Source organism: Drosophila subobscura, chromosome A (assembly GCF_008121235.1).
Source record: "Drosophila subobscura isolate 14011-0131.10 chromosome A, UCBerk_Dsub_1.0, whole genome shotgun sequence".
Lineage (NCBI taxonomy): Eukaryota > Metazoa > Arthropoda > Insecta > Diptera > Drosophilidae > Drosophila > Drosophila subobscura.
Window position 1 is genome coordinate 22,188,864 of NC_048530.1, and position 17,513 is coordinate 22,206,376.

A 17,513-nucleotide genomic window follows, 5' to 3' on the forward strand; every position below is an offset into this window, starting at 1 on the left:
CCTCTTTTGTTGATTTGTGTACATTGTTGTTCCTGCTGCTGTGCTGCTATGTTTTATTGTTTTTTGTAGTTGTGCTATCTTAAAGTGTGTCCAAATAAAGTGGTATAAGGACCTTCCAAGGGAGAGGTCTCTGAAGAGTGACCTATAAATGCAGGTGCTATCTTTAATGGTTTTTGCTGCCACTCAAAACCTCCGAAAATGAATAGCCGAAAAGTTAACTGTAATTGTGGCATAGTAGTACTGGCAGGAATGTGTGTGTGTGAAAATGTGTGTGACCCGTGCGTATGTTTCTGCAATTTCGCCTACTTGCTCTAGATTTTTTGACCCCCACACCCCCACTCCCCTACGTTTGTCGTTTATCCTGCTCTGCCAGCTCTGTTGCTGCCGATTCCGATTCCGATGCCTCTGCCTCTGCTTTCCTTCTCTGCCAGCAATTCTTTCGCTGCCTTTTCGCTGATTTAAGTTCTGGCCTGTACTTTTTCTCTGCCGGCACGGCACCCATTCATCTGCCGCTGGCTTTACCTCTGCCCAAACCTCGGGCTCTACCACTTTTTGATTACTTTGACTTTCGTTTGCTTTTCACTCTTCATTTCACCATAAAAAACATTTCTGATTTCCTTTCTCTTTTGTTTTCAACATTCTCCGCTGAAAAAGGGAATGGAATGGACAGACGCAACTAAAGGAGGGGAGGCGGCGGCAGAAAGATGAGTAGCGAAGGAAGGTTCTATCCACGGGAGAGGGAGGATAGGGAGGATAGAGAGACCGTTTACAGTTGTCTTCTGACGTGACTAGAGTTCGTTTTTGTTTTCGTTGGTGCCTTTGTTGTGCGTCCAACGGTCTGGTCGCCACAGTGTCCCATTTTTGGTGCGGCAGCAGTGAAGCAGAGAAGCCGCGAAAAAGAGGTCACTAGCCGGCAGCACTCCACATCTTCTTCCTCTTCCTCATATTCGCTTATTGGCTTATGCGGTGACACTTTCAGGCCTGCATATGCGATAATACATACACACGTACATACATAAATACATATTTGTATGTAACAAATATGCACATGTGCACACAGACTGGGCTGCTGCATACTGTCGCATTGGAGCGCCAACAAAAGACAGAGCCAGTGGAATGACCTCGCAGTAGGTTAATGAAAAGTGGCACTGTGCTGATGCTGGCTGCCTGCCTGCCTCTCTGTACCTCCATTGCTGCAAAAGTTCTTCTAAGCTACTGCTGGCGCCGTAGTAATAGCAGTTGTATGATATGTGACCAGATAAGTGGGCTGCTCTGTCACCCAGGGTATGTGTGTGTGTGTGTGTGGGAGAGCGGAAGATTGAGAGAGGCTGATTAACCGATTATTACACCCGTTAATTAGAGGGTAGTCGGGGGTAGATGGAGCCGAAGGCAGCGCAAGTTCTGCTGTTCCACCATAGAGGACGGTCTGTACAGAGTATGCAAGAGGCGACCCTACGCCTTGAAACAAGAGGCTGCGTGGGCAGTGTCTATGCTGGCATGAATGGGGGATACAACATTTTGTCGTGTGTATTTGTGATAGATAAACCTGCAGGCAGTGGATTCTCCTGCAAAAAGTGTCCACACAGCGAAAGGACACGCCGACTCTCTCTCTCTAATCCGCACAATGCGAAATACATACAGGGTATGCACAGAACGACTTTCTCTAAGCTGTGGGCTATGTAGTATATATGTATAATGCATTTATGCCCGGGAATAATTAAACTGAAGCTCAATGAACTGAACAGTGCATGGAAGCGGAAGGTGGTGGGGGGATGTGCATAAATTGATTATATACGAGGGCTTAATTCAACGTTTTAATGAACCATTCACTTCGCAGCTCAGCTAAAAGCAATTTAATTCGACCGTAGAAATAATCCCCATTCAAGTCCTGTTACTTAAATCCCGTTGAGTGCCTGGCAGCGTCAGCTGAAACAAGAAAAGAGACAGACAGGCAGAGCAAGTGAGAGTGAGAAAGGCAGAGAGAGCTGGGATGAGTGCAATGCATTGTCAGTGTTTGCTTCTCCCCCCCATTCTGCCTTCTCCCATCCGACACTCTCTCGTTCAATAATCCGCCTAAGTCCCGTTGCCTAAACTCTTTGAGTGCCTCTGCCTGCTGCCTTTTGGCTGGTGACAACGATAGCAAGAGAGAGAGAGAGAGAGAGAGAGAGTTCTAAGTGTGGGAGAGCCGCCCTCCCGGCAGGCAAGCTGCTGCCAAGCGACAGTGATCCATTGTCAGCGACCAGCCCGCCCGCCCCCCTCCCTCTTGACACCTCTTTCGACGCTTCGCTTTGATGTGGCAATGCCTGCGTCTTCGGTTACAAATTCAATTGAAAAAACTGTCAATTTTTGAGATTGAGAACCAGAGCACGAGCACCTGTCCACGCCTCCACATCATCCACATCTCATCTCATCGTTGATGAGGCAAATCGTCGACTGTAAAGCGATGCGAGATGAAAGTGTTTTCACTATTTGTACCCATGCACACCTCATGCCCAACCCCTTCCACACATCATTTTCCAATGAAAACATTTGGGTTTTATTTTCGTTTCTATTTTGTATGTTGATGAAACCTGCAAGGGAAGCTTCCCGCCCTCCCCCGCTGACTCATTTCCATTTTGCAGGTAGCTCAGGAAATGACCAGCGACTGGTAGAGGATATCCATCCGAGCAGAAGGGCAGAGAGAGAGAGAGAGAGAGCCAATAGCCATGGATAGGGTGCCGTCCCTGACAATGACCTTCACCAGCCTGGCTCTGCTGCTCCTGGTGCTGGTCATGGGCCTGCTGTTTGCCTGCCACTGCCTGGGGCACCGGGCGGCCAGCTGGATGCGCATGCGGTCCAGCAAGGAGGAGAAGATCGGCCTCTCCAATCACACGCACAAGCTCTTCCATGGCAATGGCTACATGGCCAGTGTAAGTTTGTTCCCGCTTCCCATGCCCATGAATGTTATCGATTTTCCGTCCAATGCTCACCACAGATCCAATCCGGCTCGGAGTTCCTGCTGAGCACCAGCGGCAGCTTCAAGCGCTTCGACACCATCGACAAGGATGATCACAATCGCTCCCAGCATCTGCTCTTGCTGAATGGCGGGGCAGGTGGTGGTGGTGGCGGGGGCACGGGCACTGGTGGCGCCTCCTCCACATTGGAGGCCACCACGCCGCTGTGGAACCTGCCCCAGGGGGATGTTGGCATTCCGCCGCAACCGCTGCGACCGGCACCGGCACCCAATAGCGCCGGACCCAGCAGCAAGACCGTCACGTTTTCCTTTAGCCAAGTCAACGAGCTGGCCTCGCCCACAGCCGACGAGCCGGAGCTGCTGGATCGCCGCTCCTGTCTGCGCTCACCGCTCCGAACTGTGGTGCCGCAGCCACTGGAGGCACCGCCGCCACCGCGACTCACCACCTCCGCCTCTGTGAACCTGTCGTCCACCGCCATTCCGCGTCCAATTGCCAAGCGTCAGGTGTCCCTGCAGCAGGGCATCAACCGGAGCGGTGAGCAGAGTGCAGCTGGTGCAGGCCAATTGGTGGCGCAGGTGGAGCCCCAGGTTGTGGTGGAGGTGGAGAGGCGCACACCGGCATTAAAGCGCCGCAACTCTAGCACAAATCCCTTCCTCTGCGAGTCCGTTGAGCACGTGCAGCCAGGCCCCACAGAAGCTCCAGCAGCGCCTTCTACTCCAACTCCAACTGCAAATCCTGCGGCAGCTGCGGCACCGCACAATGGGAATCCCTTCGTGGAGTCGCAGAGCCTCTCCAGTCGGCTGCTGAAGTTCCACAACACAACGAATCCCTTCACGGGTCTGGGGCAGCGCGTCAAGGGGCCACACATGCTGCAGAAAACCATCTCCGAGGACTATCTCTTCCGCAAGTTGGGCATGAACGGTCCACTGGTGAACGGCCACAGCCAGGCCAACGGCAATGGCAATGGCAATGGCAATGGCACTTGGAGCTTTGGTCGCTCTCTGATGCGACAGGAGTCGACACTCAGCCTGGGCCTGGGCAGGCGCAACAGCTCGCAAGTGTCGCTGGACACGGGCTCGGCTGCGGGATCGCTGGAGGGCATCAATCTGGAGCATGCCATCTCCTGCGATTCGGTCAACTCGGACTCCACCCTCTTCCTGGATCAGCTGGATCAACCCTACACCCAGATCACTGGATATCTATGCATTGGCCTGCACTATGACAAGTAAGCGCAAGATGAGGCTCCGATGAGTTCCCTTCAGATTCATTCTGGAATTCTCTGCAGGAACAGCATCAGCAGCGAGGGCATGGAGCTGACTGTGAGCGTGCTGGAGGCCAAGGGTCTCATTTGTCCCTTCAGTGTGGAGTCGTTGGATACGTTTGTGCGGATCTATCTGGTGCCCGATCATCCTGGCGCCATGCAGACCAAAGTGAGTACATTTCATGGCTGTTTCTGGAGCTGCCCACACGACAATTTGTGCCTCCAGGTGGTCGACTCCACGCTGACGCCCAGCTACAATGAGAGCTTCAGCTTTTGGCTGCAGAAGAAACAGGTGCGGCACTCACTCTGGTTCCATTTGTACCACAACGGACCGGCTCACACGCTGATTGGGGAAGCGGAGATGGAGATTGGCGAGCTGCCACGCCCCATCACCACCTGGATACCGCTCTCGGACTCGCGGAAGTGCAACGCGCGCTGGGGCGAGCTTATGTTCTCGCTGAGTTACCTACCCACGGCCGAGCGGCTGACCATTGTGGTGGTCAAAGCGCGCAATCTGAAGCTGGACGTGGAGCAGTCCAGCCCGGACATTGTGCAGAATGTGTTCGTGAAGGTAAGCCTGGGGTGGAGCAGTCCTTGTGGCACCCAACAACCCTTTTTGCTTGCAGGTTTACCTGATGAACAACGACAAGAAGGTGCTGAAGAAGCGCACATCGCTGAAGCGCAAGGATCGCTGTCCCATCTTCAATGAGTCGATGATATTCAGTGTGCCGCCGCAGAATCTGACAACGGCCCAGTTGCGTCTCACGGTGTTCGGCGTGACCAATGAGGGCGGCATACTGCCGCTGGGCCATGTCATTACCGGCAGCTGTGCGGTGGGCAAGGGACTGCGGCACTGGCATCAGATGCTCTCGTCGCTGCGTAAACCTGTTGCCATGTGGCATGTCCTGCGTCGGGCCGTCAATCAGCCAATTTTTACGGGCGGCGCCGAGGCTGTGGTGGCCGCCATGCAGAGCACACTGCAACGGGCCAGCGCCAAGCGGAACAGCATCGTTTAAGGCGGCGTCTCAGATCTCGCTCGCTCGCTCGATGAGCCATCAAATTTAGCGTATTTAGTTGGAAAAGAGAAACCCTTCTCCCAGTCCCAGTCCCAGTCCCAGTGCCAGTCCCAGTGCCAGTGCCTCCTCCCCCATCCAACTTGTTTGGCAAACGAAAGAGACGGCAACGATGGAGAGCCTCTAAATTGCATTTAATAACTTTCTTACTTTTCTACTGCTTATCCCACACCCTGCCCGCTCCCTCCCCAGTCTTAGCTTAGGGCTGAAATCAAATTTACTGAAAGTATTATTAACACATAAAGAGAGAGAGTTTAATCTAATCCTAGACCCGCACCAAAGGACAAACAGAGCCTATTAACTAGTTATACATATTAACACACTGTCTACGCACTAATTGTTACTCGAATGTAAGATTTATGGTACGACTATCTAGAGTCAGTGAGTCAGTCCTCCAGCCCCAGCACTTGTTGAGATTTGCGTTCATTGTCGGCATGCAGCGCGTGGGGAAATGCCCGTGCGCGAGCCTGTTATTTGTATGCATTTACGCGTACAACTCCATAGATAGTTAGATAGATCTGCGATCGTCAGTTGGCAATCAATTGTTGTTGAAATTTGTAACTCAATCGAGCAGCGTTCAATCCCCTTAAGCATTGTGATATGATGACAGAGCGACAGAGAAACCTTAGCAGAAACTCATAAAGAAACGAAAAACGAACAAAATTAGCAACAATTTCGCATGTGATTTGTGCACTTTATGTTCTGCCATTTTAGATTTAGTTCTGAAATTATAATTATAATCATTTGTGGACAGATTTCCATTTAGAGTCGAGGACAATAACTTTGCAAGCATTTACAATTGTGTACAATCAAAACAATAATCAAAGACAGGTCCTGTCGGTCCCCAAACACAACTCAAAATCTCACTCACTGTCCCACTTTTAGTTGAACTCCTTCCACCCAGGCTGAGGCTTCAAAAACGCATCAAAAAACTACAGAAATCACAGAGATATGCAGACACTCCCGGCATTATAAACACTCAATGAATGGAATTATTGATCAGCATTGGATTGGGTTTGGGTTCAACAAAATCAAATGAAAGCAGTGCTCAATGATCAGCGCTAATTCCTCATTTATTCATGAATATATTTATCATTCCTTGAGTGATACAATTCGACAATCGATTTGATTTGAAAGGCGCATTAAGTCGGCAAAATTCCATTACCAAGTGATCGAACAAAAATCAAATCACAAATATACGAAGAGAGCATTTAAGGGCGTGTCCTGTACCCCAAATTAAACAACATAAATATACACACACACAGACAAACATATATAACTCGCAATTAACTGACGAGTCCGAATATAAAGAGAACTTTTTTTTGATTGTTTGCTAAAAGAAAAACTAGTTGAAATCCGTGTTGACATTTGTATTTACATATAAATAGTAGAATTATATACATGCATATAGAGGGGCAAATATATAAGATAATGAATGCTACAAATTGTTATACGAATACCAAAAATAAACCGAGAATTGAATCATAGATTTATGATACATTTGGGGATCGTAGCCTGCGGATGGGATTGTGGCAAATCAATATGCAATTTGTCGAGCGACTTTGTCCAAACACAGATGTCTGTGGAGATACAAGAACTGATGCCTGATGCGAGACATCTGTGCCGCCATTGGAGCGTCTATTTTTAGTCGCAGCGATTAGCAGCCAATGGCAGGGCCACACCAGACCACTTGACGCTGCCCGAGCAGACTGTCTGTCTGCAGCCACGGAGGAGTCGATTCTGGTAGTCAAGTAGTTGCGGTCGCTGCCGTCGTTGAATGTCTTAAATGTTTGTCGCTCGCCCGCGATCCTTTCAGTCGATCGTCAGCCGCGAACGTGTCAGCAAGGATGAGCCAAATAACGCTGAAGGAACGCCGCCTCCTGCGCACACCCAAATGCGCTCGCTGCCGCAACCATGGCGTCATCTCGTGCGTCAAGGGCCACAAGAAGCTGTGCCGCTGGCGCGAGTGCTGCTGCCCCAACTGCCAGCTGGTCGTCGATCGCCAGCGGGTGATGGCCGCCCAGGTGGCACTGCGACGTCAGCAGACAATGGAGGCGCTGGAGGCATCCGCCCAGACATCGCATACAGCCGCAGCCACAGCCGCAGCCGCAGCATCCAGCAGCGAGGGAGAGGAGTCCTTGACGTCAACGTCGCCACCACCAGCTCCAGCTACAGCAGTGGCCTCAGTGTCTACATCCTCATCCTCATCAGCCACGCGCCAGGCGCTGATTGCACAGAAAAGGATCTACAAGCAGCGACTGCGCAACCTGCAACAGTCCACGTTGCACATCACAGCAGCCATGGAAGGTTAGTAAGAGATCCCAGTCCCCTGTGCCATGCGGTGCCAGACTGTCTGGCTCGGCGATGCGTAATTGGAGATCCTCAGCATCCTCCAACGCCATCGGGGGCACAGGAAATGACTGATTCGCTGCAACAACAATGACAACAGCAACAGCCAAGAGCAACAGCAACAGCAAGTGATTAAAACTCGAAAAGAGAAACAAATGGAAATTGGATGCCACGAAATGTGTCTACGTACGCACATTTCCAATCACTTGAGCGAACGGACAGTCCGTCCGTCCGTCCGTCCGTCCGTCCGCCTGTCTGTCCGCTGTGCATGCTGTAAGTGGATACGCGACCAAAACGGAAAAACCTCTTGAGACAGAAACACAATGTGGCAACAGCCAACAAATGACTTCACTTTGTGATCTTCTCTGTCTGCTTGTCCTGTCCTCCATCTGGTTTCTGCAGAATCTACCAATTTTGGTGCCAGACTGTCTGGACCGAGCAGGGTCTGTCTGGGCCGAGGGCCGACGCTCATATTACCACCCTCGGCTGAACGAATTACGGCAATTTGTACTCTGTCCGCCACTGATAACGCCCCCCACACACACACACACACACACACACAGTACCGTTACTTATTCGAGTCTCCTTCTTTTGTTTGTCTTTTGCAGAGTACAAGCAAAGATTTCCCACGTTCAGCTCGCCGCTGATGGAGCGAATGCGCAAGCGACGAGCGTTCGCTGATCCGGAACTCAACTACGCCATGGAGGCGACGCTGGGCGGTAACGCCCTCTATGCCGCTGCCGCCGCTGCTGCTGCTGCCGCTGCTGGCATGCATCAAATGGGGCCGCCATTCATAGTCAAAGCTCCAATCACTGCCAACACGACACCCACGCCGCCCGCACACGCCACAGCGAAGAAGCCCAAGTTGAGTTTTTCCATTGAGTCCATAATGGGCATTAGCACGTAGCCAGAATTCGCCACACCTCTGTACATATACATTAGTTAAGAATAAACATTTTTTTGATTATAACTAAGTTTCTTAGGAAATAAAACAAATGAATTAAAACTGCGCGCCTTATTTTTTGAATTGCGATAACGGAGCGCAGCCAAGCACAGAGAACGCGGCGCTGCCAACCCAGACCACGCAGCGTTGCTTTGCTCTGTGCAATCGGTATTTTGTTCAAATATATCGCTTGGCGCACTTGAAAACTTTCGCACTGGGCCAATAAGTATAAATGCAACAACAGCAATCACAAGAATAACAACAATAAAATAACAACAACTAACCGCTGTACACGCGTTGTCTAAATAATTGTCGAGTAAGACGCCGCAGAACCGGGACGGGACAGTTTCAGTTGCTTTAGCGGAATTGGAGCGAGAGGCAGAACGGCCAAGCTTTGATTTTCTTATTGGACACACATATTCTGCCGAGCATAAACACACTCACACAAACGCGAGCGCGCGCCAGGTACGACCAACACGCACACAAGCAAAGCCTAATAGTTATTATGTATGTAGTACATATTGGGATGGTGTAGATAAGTTTATTAATAAGTTTAAGTTTTCCACATTTGTTGTATGTTCGCTGTGTTCGTGTGTGTGATTTTTTTTGACGGTCAATCTTGTGTGTCCGTCCCAACAGAGCAGTTTGCAGCCGCTACCGCAACGTTTTGGGATCATTAGATAATCGGGAGAGGCGACAATAAACAACAAGCCCACCCCCCAACCCCTTCATCAAGGTGAGTTGAGGAGGAAAAAGAAAAGTTGCATTTCGGCAAAGAAAAATCGATCGAGCTCTGCCAACTTGGAGGCTGACAGACGGACGCATTGCTCTTGAACTACATACACACGAGCACGGACACGGACACACACACACACACACAGAGGCGGGACAAAAATTCTTATTGGGCCAAGAAACGTGCCCCGCCACCGCAGCGCGACGTTGTTTAGTGAAAGTGATTTGAGGCACACTCAATTGTCGCCAATTTCCGCCCAACTGTGGTTTTGTTTACTGCCTAACGGTACACCGTTTAGCGTTTTGCGTGACGCCCTCTAATTGATTTGCGTGCTCGTTTTGCGAAAGTGTGTCAATTATCAGGTGGAAGCGGCATTTCCAGAATGAATTCTCCCACGAGTGTCTCAAATTGTTTTGGAAGTGCCTGAAGGAGCGAAAGCGCGAGTTGATGTGTGACTAGAAGACCGACAATAAGTCTCCACATAATTGTATTACACCCTGCACGACTGCGAAGAGCCAAAAATTGTTGCTTCCCCTCCTATTCATTGTGTGTTTTTGTGTCTCTCTGTCTTCTTCTTTTGTGCCTGTGTGTGTGTGTGTGTAGTGAGTGCGTGAGGCGTCAACAGCTGTTTAGGCAAGCAATTAGCAGAAGCCTCTGCCCTTCACCTTCTGCTCTAGCATTTCAATCAACTTGAGACCCACTCCACTGCTCCACTCTCGCCTTGGATTAGTATAGAGTTCTAATTAGTTTCAGTTGTTATCTGGCCTATCTTATCCAGTCTTGATATTAAGTTTGTGCACATTCTAAATTCCCAGAGAGATTGCGGGAGTGTGTGTGTGTGTGTGTGCGTGCGTGTGAGACACAGTGGCCTGTCACTGCATCAAAGTCCACAAATATTTTTTTGGAACATCATTGCATAAGTGTGAGGTGTGCCAAAAACAAATCAAAAATCAAACACAAAGAAAATAAAAAAGACTATTTGCATCCCCTACGGGTAGCTGCCTGAAGAGATCCAATAGTATCTGCAAATAGCAGCGAAATTACATTCTGTTTTCCATGCCGTAGCTCCACTGTAGCTCATCCATTTATTGGCAACTTTAAGTGCTCCTTCTGCCTGTGTTCCTGTTCCAAGCGAACGCTTTGAGAGCTTTCCCTGAGTTTTGCTTAGTCAGTATCCCCTTTAGCTGGCTGATCAGGTTACATATGTACCATTTATATATACAAATTTGCATAAGCAAGCCCACTTTTTGGCTACGCTGTGCTCCCATCAAACCCCAACCGGTTTCAAGTGCGTTGCGTTCCGTTCCTCAAAACAGAATCTTCACCCGAACCAAATGAAACGAAACGTGTGCGAGAGCTGGACAATGGGCAAAAACGAGTTCTGAGCTTCAGTTTAGCCGGCTTCGGGGCTTGTTCCCTAAAGAAAACAGCTACACAGTACACTCTTATACATATGCTTTGTGCCATATACTGGCATATAGTAGGTATGGCATGGCACACAATTTCTAGAAATTCGCTTTCGCGAAGGCAAAACATTTGCTGGGGTGGCTGATTGACGCTTTATTTGTGCCGTGCCGTGCCACATTTAAAAACATTCTACACCAACAATATTTGGCCATACGGCTTCTGGCCATTGTCATGTTTTTTTAATGATTCTTTGTCTGCTTTTTGCTTGCTTTTACTTTTTGCCAGCTTGCAGTTACGTAAGTGCCGTTTCAAAGTGCAAATTTGATGAAATGTGAAGAATCTGTAGGAATCGGGTCCATGTACAAAGCTTGGACTGGGGACGTCACTGATAAGCGTACCCCCGCTCAGGCTCAAAGTCAAAAGTTCGTGCTACTGATTAGGGGAGCGTATGTACGAGTGGAGCAGCAACCGGAATTCAGTTTGAATTTGTGCAAATATAAGCTCTTGTACACCCCAAATGAGGCCTGCTCCACAGTAATAATGGACTTACGATTACAAAAATGCGATAAGAAACAGATTCAAATTTGAATTTCAGTTGCGCGCTCGAATGCAGCTGTCAGCTGGTGGTTCGTTTCTCCGCTAAATGTGCATATGCGCTGCCAGCGGCAAATTTAACTGAACTGTTAACTGCGCTTGTAATGAGCGTGTTATATCGCAAAATTATATAAACCTCGGACTTAGCACACATACATATATTAGACACACGCCCAATAAATATATAATCTACTTATTTTATATTGATACGCAAGCAATTTTATTGAGCCGCCGCTTTTGCCGATAACAGAGCAAGAGAACCGGCAAACCGACTCTTATACATTGTACGAGTGTGTTATACTCTTATACAAACGCACCCTTTCACAGTATGCGTGTGTTCTGTGTTCCTCCGAGAAATACAATAGAAATAATAAATATATTTCACATCAATACATCGATATATCGATATATATTTAACATAACTTATTTACATTAAATTTCAGAGAAAAGAATGAGCCGTCTGCTAATAAACAAACCCAGCGCCATGCAACGTGCGGCAGCCACTATGTCTGGCAGGGCCGCCGCCGCCTTGCCACTTCGACAGCCCTATCCACAGCAGCAGCAACAATCCAAATTGACGCCCAGTGTCGTCATTCGTCGCTGGAAGTCGTTTATACATAGCGTTCAAAAATCCGCAACAGCAGCGTCGGCAGAGCCAGCAGCAGCAGCGCCAAGCGTGACTACTACGACAGCGACGTCGCACCGCAGCCGCATTCAATCCGAAGCTTTTGGGGGTAGACATTCACCGTTTGACGCCCGTCGGTTAGTTGGTCGTCTTCTTCTGCTTTAGGCCGTGTCCAAGAAGTGAAATACATTTTAATAACAAAGTGAAAATATTGCACTCCACCTCCTTAGTTCGTTCTCAACAAGCACCAACATGCCAGCGAAATGTCTGCAACTGGAGAACATCAATCCGAACTTCATCACCATGGAGTATGCTGTGCGTGGCCCTCTGGTGATACGAGCCGGTGAAATCGAAAAGGAGCTTGAAAAGGTGAGTGAGCTGGGTTAGGCGCCTGGCAGCGTGTATAATTGAACACCGCCACGTTAAGTGCGCCGTGTCGTGTCTTCCAATTTAATGGCCGTCAAAAGCCCGCATTTATTGTCTAAGCACGCTATACATTTATATTTACATATGTATGTGTGTATATCCAAAGTGTTGGTGTAGTAGTGAATTTAAGTGTTCGCTCTGCCGCCCTTTTCGTTACGCTTCAGCGGGCGAGAATTCGGTGCCAAATCATTCACTGACTGTTGCAGCCAACTGCATTGCGGCCACCTGTTAGAGGGGGTTCATTCATCGAAATTCGAAATGAGGATGTGACTTTTTCAGTTCGAGACTACTTCAAAGTGAGCCCCAACTTGGTAAATTCCGTGACTAAATGTACTTTATCTCAAAGAGATATGCTTTATGGGTGATAAAAGTATACCCGAAAATTATAATGAACTTTGAAGTGGGATAAGAAGACATACAAAGCGAAACAAAAATGATATCGTTTCATATTTGAACAAAGACTTTACTTTCTAGCATGAATGATTGCCGAAAAAGAGCTTGCCTAATCCCCGCTTTTGCTTTCAGCTCAAGTTGCGTTTGTGTGTAGTTTGTGTTACACAAGGTTTGGGAAGTTTTTAATTATTGTTAATTACATTTTGCAGCTTTCAATTAGGGGCAGGCTTCATGCGACCTTCAACTCCCTTGAGTTGAGCTTACATAACAAGCCAAGAGTGTGCGTGGGCGGGGAAGGGATGCTGTTATCAGTGCGAAAAGAACGTCAACAATCAAAACAGAGACAAAACATGCGCATAAGCTATGACAGTATATGTGTGTGTGCGTTTTATGTCCCATACATATGTACACACATATACTTCTCTCCTGCTACACCATTCTCTTTGTACACTTTTACCGTTTGTTTTGGATATTTCAAGCAGAATTCTCTTCGAAATATGCCCAAGCGACGGCGCACATTGACCCACAACATACATACACATGCATACATTGAGTACACATAAACATACATATTTACTTCTACGCTTATGCGAATGTGTATCAGATCCATTGTTTGTCCCGCGCTGACTTTTCACAATTTGTATTTTAATGCCGCTGACAGCTTGTTCACGTTCCCCCCCTGATCCGCCCCCGCTGCGATTGATTTCCTTATACGCCTGACTGATTCGTTTCGTTTTTGCTCTGGTTTGTTTGTTCTTTGTGCTTCTATCAAATTCCTTTCGGCCTGTGGCACAGCTAACAGGATGAAGCAGAACGTTTTGGCCATTTGCCAAAACCCCGTGGCGTCGTGGCCCAAGGCAGAGACATTCTTATCATTTTATATTACTTATGCTTCTTCGTTGGGGCTTCTTGAATGCATTGAGTGGATTATGTGATGGATGGGATCTCCCTTTACCCTATGCCAAGTTCATAATACCCTGTGCCGCATAGCTAACGAGGGTATATTCGAACTGCATTAGCTTATGCCTCTAGAAAATATTTTAATATAATTATTTCCACGTATTACCATCTCGTTGAAGAATGAATCATACAAGAAAATAGTCAAGGTATTGGGTATCCAATATTCGTAATGTCTGCTATGGAAGTAGTTAGCTTTCACAGTTGTTTTCACTTCCATTTGACATTCGGCAAATTGTTATTACATATTATTATTGTTATGGCTCGCTTAGAGCGATAAGATCGCCGATTGGGCGAGCTCTCCGGTATGATTATACGACTCTACCTTGTGCCATATACCGTATATAAATACATACCTGCCATATACTTATCAATTATATAGCACTTGGAACCAAAAAGTTTGTTTACAGCTACACTAAAGTGCAAATTGATTGATGGAATACGTTTTAAAGTGGAGAGCGGAGAGTGGAGAGTAGAGATAGAGAGAGGGGAGACTGCAGATGGGAAACTGTGGGATAAATAAGGTTTTAGGTAAACACAATATACATATACTAGGTACCATTTAGCCCCCCGCAACAAATATTATACAGTATTTATGTAATCTACAATGAACTCTGGCGACTTGGCAACACCTGCTCTTTATCAGCCATTTAACGAAATTGAAAACGAAAATATGGTTCGATAAGGTGGTGGCCCCAGATCTGTTGAGTACGTTTACACTGTGCGAATGTTTGCGGTTTGTGAATTGTGGAGAAATGTAGAGCGCTCCCTTGGATGGCCGTCTCAGTCCGTGATGTGCTGCGAATTCCTCAATTATATTCAATATTTACACTGACATGTACTGCGGGATGACGTAAACGACAAAACAGCAACGCCAACGCGCCACAAGGGGGCCCTGCATTTTACATATCCATTACTTGGTCGGCCACCCATTTGAAACCAGCCTCCCCGCACCCGTCAATTGTGTGGTAAATTGCCCAGTCGAGCGGAGCATTGTAACCCAGGCCACCGCCAGCTTTAATGAATGCAGGCCACTGCAAGTGCCCTGCAAATTGTGTGTTAGATTGCTGACAATTTCTTGGCAAATTATTCCGCCTCACCCTTTATTCCAGAGAGTACGGAAAAGGGCTGTGCCGGAGGAAGGCGATACAAAGTAGCAGGTCCCCCTGACCCCTAATATGTGATTGGAATCCAAAATAGAACAAACGCTAATGTTATTTCAAGGCCATTATCTGTACTCCTTATTTGTTTGGTTTTGTTTGCACGACGCATAGATATCCCCCGATTAGCCACAGGCACTCGATGAAACGTTAATTAGTATCGCTAGCTAGTCCATCGCCTGCTAATCGTGTGCCATAAATAAGCAATGAAGAACACAAATCGTGTGCAATTACGGGCTGATTGAATGTAATTTGCATGGCAAAGAGAGCACAAATTAAAAGCTCATTTGATACGCCTCGTGGCGCATCCAACACTCAACTTCCATTCAGCAAAATAAACCCACTATAATTTCGCTTTCGTTTGATTGAATTTGATTGCAGGGCGCAAAGAAGCCGTTCGACCAGGTGATTCGGGCCAATATCGGTGATTGCCATGCCATGGGACAGCAGCCGGTGACGTTTCTGCGTCAGGTGAGACTCGCACTTGGAGAGAGAGAGAGAGAGATCTTCCCGGAAATCTAATCTGTTGTTTGCTCGTTACAGCTGTTGGCCTTGGCATTCGAGCCTCGCCTGCTGGACTCGCCCGACTATCCCGAGGATGTGAAGAAGCGCGCCCGCGCCATTTTGGCCAACTGCCAGGGTCACTCGGTGGGCTCGTACACGGACTCCGCCGGCCTCGAGGTGGTGCGTCGCCAGGTGGTCGATTATATAGAGAAGCGCGACGGCGGAGTGCCCAGCGACTGGCAGAATATTTATCTGACTGGTGGTGCCTCGCCCGGCATCAAGAGCATTCTCTCGCTGATCCAGTAAGTGGAGAGGGTATTCCCTTTCAAAGCTTTGTCTAATCCAATCCCTCTGGCTTGTGTTTTAGCGCTGAGGTGGGAGGCAAGAAGCCCGGCGTAATGGTGCCCATTCCTCAGTATCCACTGTACTCTGCCACCATTGCCGAATATGGCATGGACAAGGTCGACTATTATCTGGAGGAGGATTCCGGCTGGAGTCTAAGCCGCCAGGAGCTGCAGCGCTCCTTCGATGAGGCCAAGAAGACGTGCAACCCACGCGCTCTGGTCGTCATCAATCCGGGCAATCCCACCGGCCAGGTGCTCACCCGCGACAATATTGTCGAAATCATCAAGTTTGCCAACGACAACGGGCTGCTTCTGCTCGCTGATGAGGTGTACCAGGACAACGTTTACGACAAGAGCTCCAAGTTCTACTCGTTCAAGAAGGTGGCCTACGAGATGGGTGAGCCGTACCGCAGCCAAGAGCTGGTCAGCTTCCTGTCCACATCGAAGGGTTTCCTCGGCGAGTGCGGCATTCGTGGCGGCTACATGGAGGTGGTTAACCTATGCCCCCAGGTCAAGGCCATGCTCACCAAGTCGATAACGGCTGCCCTGTGCAGTACCACCGCCGGTCAGGTGGCCGTCAGTGCTCTGGTCAATCCACCCAAGCAGGGCGAGCCCTCGTACGAGCTGTTCCAGAAGGAGAAGAACGCCACCCTGGCGGCCCTTAAGGAGCGCGCAGAGCTTGTACACAAGACGCTTAGCAGCTTCGAGGGCTACAAGGTGAACCCCGTCCAGGGCGCCATGTACGTGTTTCCCCAGATCGAGATCCCACCAAAGGCCATCGAGGCGGCCAAGGCCAAGGGCATGGCACCCGATGCATTCTACGCATTCGAGCTCCTCGAGACGAGCGGTAAGCTGTGTCCGGCATCGACTTGTACAGCAAACTAATCGCATTTCCCTGTCGCTTTTATAGGCATTTGCATTGTTCCTGGCAGCGGATTCGGGCAAAAGCCCGGCACCTATCATTTCCGCAGCACGATCCTGCCGCAGACGGACAAGCTGAAACTGATGATGGAGAAGTTCCGTGTATTCCACGCTGATTTCATGAAGAAGTACAAGTAGATGGCGCACCCATTGGCCCTACCCTAGACCCTTCCTCCTCCTGCCGCCTGCCTGTGTTAAGAGTGTCTGATCACGCCCCACCCCCCCACGGCTAAGGATTATCTGTTTATTTTTTTTTTGTTTTTGTTACTATCATAATTGATAATTATTTGCCATAGACTTTTCTCTGTTTCCTCTGCTCTATATTATTTTATATATCAAATATAAAACATAAATATAAATGTGAAATGTGAAACATTCAATATTTGTACACCAAAGAGCTCCATGAATCCACGGCAAATGAATCTTTTTCTTTGTTTAAGACAACATTTAAGATTTATTAAAACAATTTGACAGCAGTTTTACTGCATTGTTGCTTGGAAATTACACACAAGCTGTGGACTCATTCGGTTCTTTAGCAGCTGCTATATAATCCTCTCTCTGTTTAGTCGTTAACTAAAATGTTGAATTTTGTGCAGAAAAGATATGCGATGTGCCGATCCTTGATCCATGATTTGAAGCTCTTGCGCATGCTGCAAGCGAGAATGGCAACAAATCCAAGTGATTTGAGGGGAGTGACAATAATTTTGTTAGAGCCAAAAAGTGATTTGTTACTTGGACGTTGGCCGAGCGTAGCTGCTCCGGATATTGTTCTATAGGAAAGTTGTTTTGCATTACACATATGTGTATATATTTATCCATACTCGTTCATATATGTACATATGTGTATATGCCCCGATTCGATCACGAAT

The 17,513-nt window shown here is 48.2% G+C and overlaps 3 protein-coding genes across 3 annotated transcripts; all 3 read left to right on the forward strand.

Annotated features, from left to right (window-relative positions):
* The first annotated feature begins 2,604 nt into the window (after positions 1–2,604).
* LOC117902974 lies at positions 2,605–6,736 on the forward strand. The gene is made up of 5 exons (XM_034814639.1): positions 2,605–2,909; positions 2,975–4,179; positions 4,240–4,384; positions 4,442–4,786; positions 4,842–6,736. Exons 1-5 carry the CDS (start codon positions 2,706–2,708, stop codon positions 5,229–5,231), a joined length of 2,289 nt encoding a protein of 762 aa, XP_034670530.1. The 5' UTR covers positions 2,605–2,705; the 3' UTR covers positions 5,232–6,736.
* Positions 6,737–6,885: 149 nt separating this feature from the next.
* On the forward strand, positions 6,886–8,578 carry LOC117895407 (doublesex and mab-3 related transcription factor 3). Its single transcript, XM_034803043.1, has 2 exons — positions 6,886–7,595; positions 8,246–8,578. The coding sequence occupies exons 1-2, from the start codon at positions 7,136–7,138 to the stop codon at positions 8,542–8,544; spliced, it is 759 nt and encodes a 252-aa protein (XP_034658934.1). The 5' UTR covers positions 6,886–7,135; the 3' UTR covers positions 8,545–8,578.
* Positions 8,579–8,888: 310 nt separating this feature from the next.
* LOC117903735 (alanine aminotransferase 1) lies at positions 8,889–16,997 on the forward strand. Its single transcript, XM_034816093.1, has 7 exons — positions 8,889–9,045; positions 11,758–12,076; positions 12,170–12,308; positions 15,257–15,346; positions 15,419–15,681; positions 15,747–16,570; positions 16,634–16,997. Exons 2-7 carry the CDS (start codon positions 11,766–11,768, stop codon positions 16,780–16,782), a joined length of 1,776 nt encoding a protein of 591 aa, XP_034671984.1. The 5' UTR covers positions 8,889–9,045; positions 11,758–11,765; the 3' UTR covers positions 16,783–16,997.
* Positions 16,998–17,513: the final 516 nt, after the last annotated feature.

Coding starts and splice junctions, on each gene's coding strand:
- LOC117902974 (XM_034814639.1), top strand. CDS start 2,706: ATGGATAGGGTGCCGTCCCTGACAATGACCTTCACCAGCCTGGCTCTG. Junction 2,910..2,974: donor GCAATGGCTACATGGCCAGT/GTAAGTTTGTTC, acceptor TGCTCACCACAG/ATCCAATCCGGCTCGGAGTT. Junction 4,385..4,441: donor CTGGCGCCATGCAGACCAAA/GTGAGTACATTT, acceptor TTGTGCCTCCAG/GTGGTCGACTCCACGCTGAC.
- LOC117895407 (XM_034803043.1), top strand. CDS start 7,136: ATGAGCCAAATAACGCTGAAGGAACGCCGCCTCCTGCGCACACCCAAA. Junction 7,596..8,245: donor CATCACAGCAGCCATGGAAG/GTTAGTAAGAGA, acceptor TGTCTTTTGCAG/AGTACAAGCAAAGATTTCCC.
- LOC117903735 (XM_034816093.1), top strand. CDS start 11,766: ATGAGCCGTCTGCTAATAAACAAACCCAGCGCCATGCAACGTGCGGCA. Junction 12,309..15,256: donor TCGAAAAGGAGCTTGAAAAG/GTGAGTGAGCTG, acceptor ATTTGATTGCAG/GGCGCAAAGAAGCCGTTCGA. Junction 15,347..15,418: donor CGGTGACGTTTCTGCGTCAG/GTGAGACTCGCA, acceptor TGCTCGTTACAG/CTGTTGGCCTTGGCATTCGA.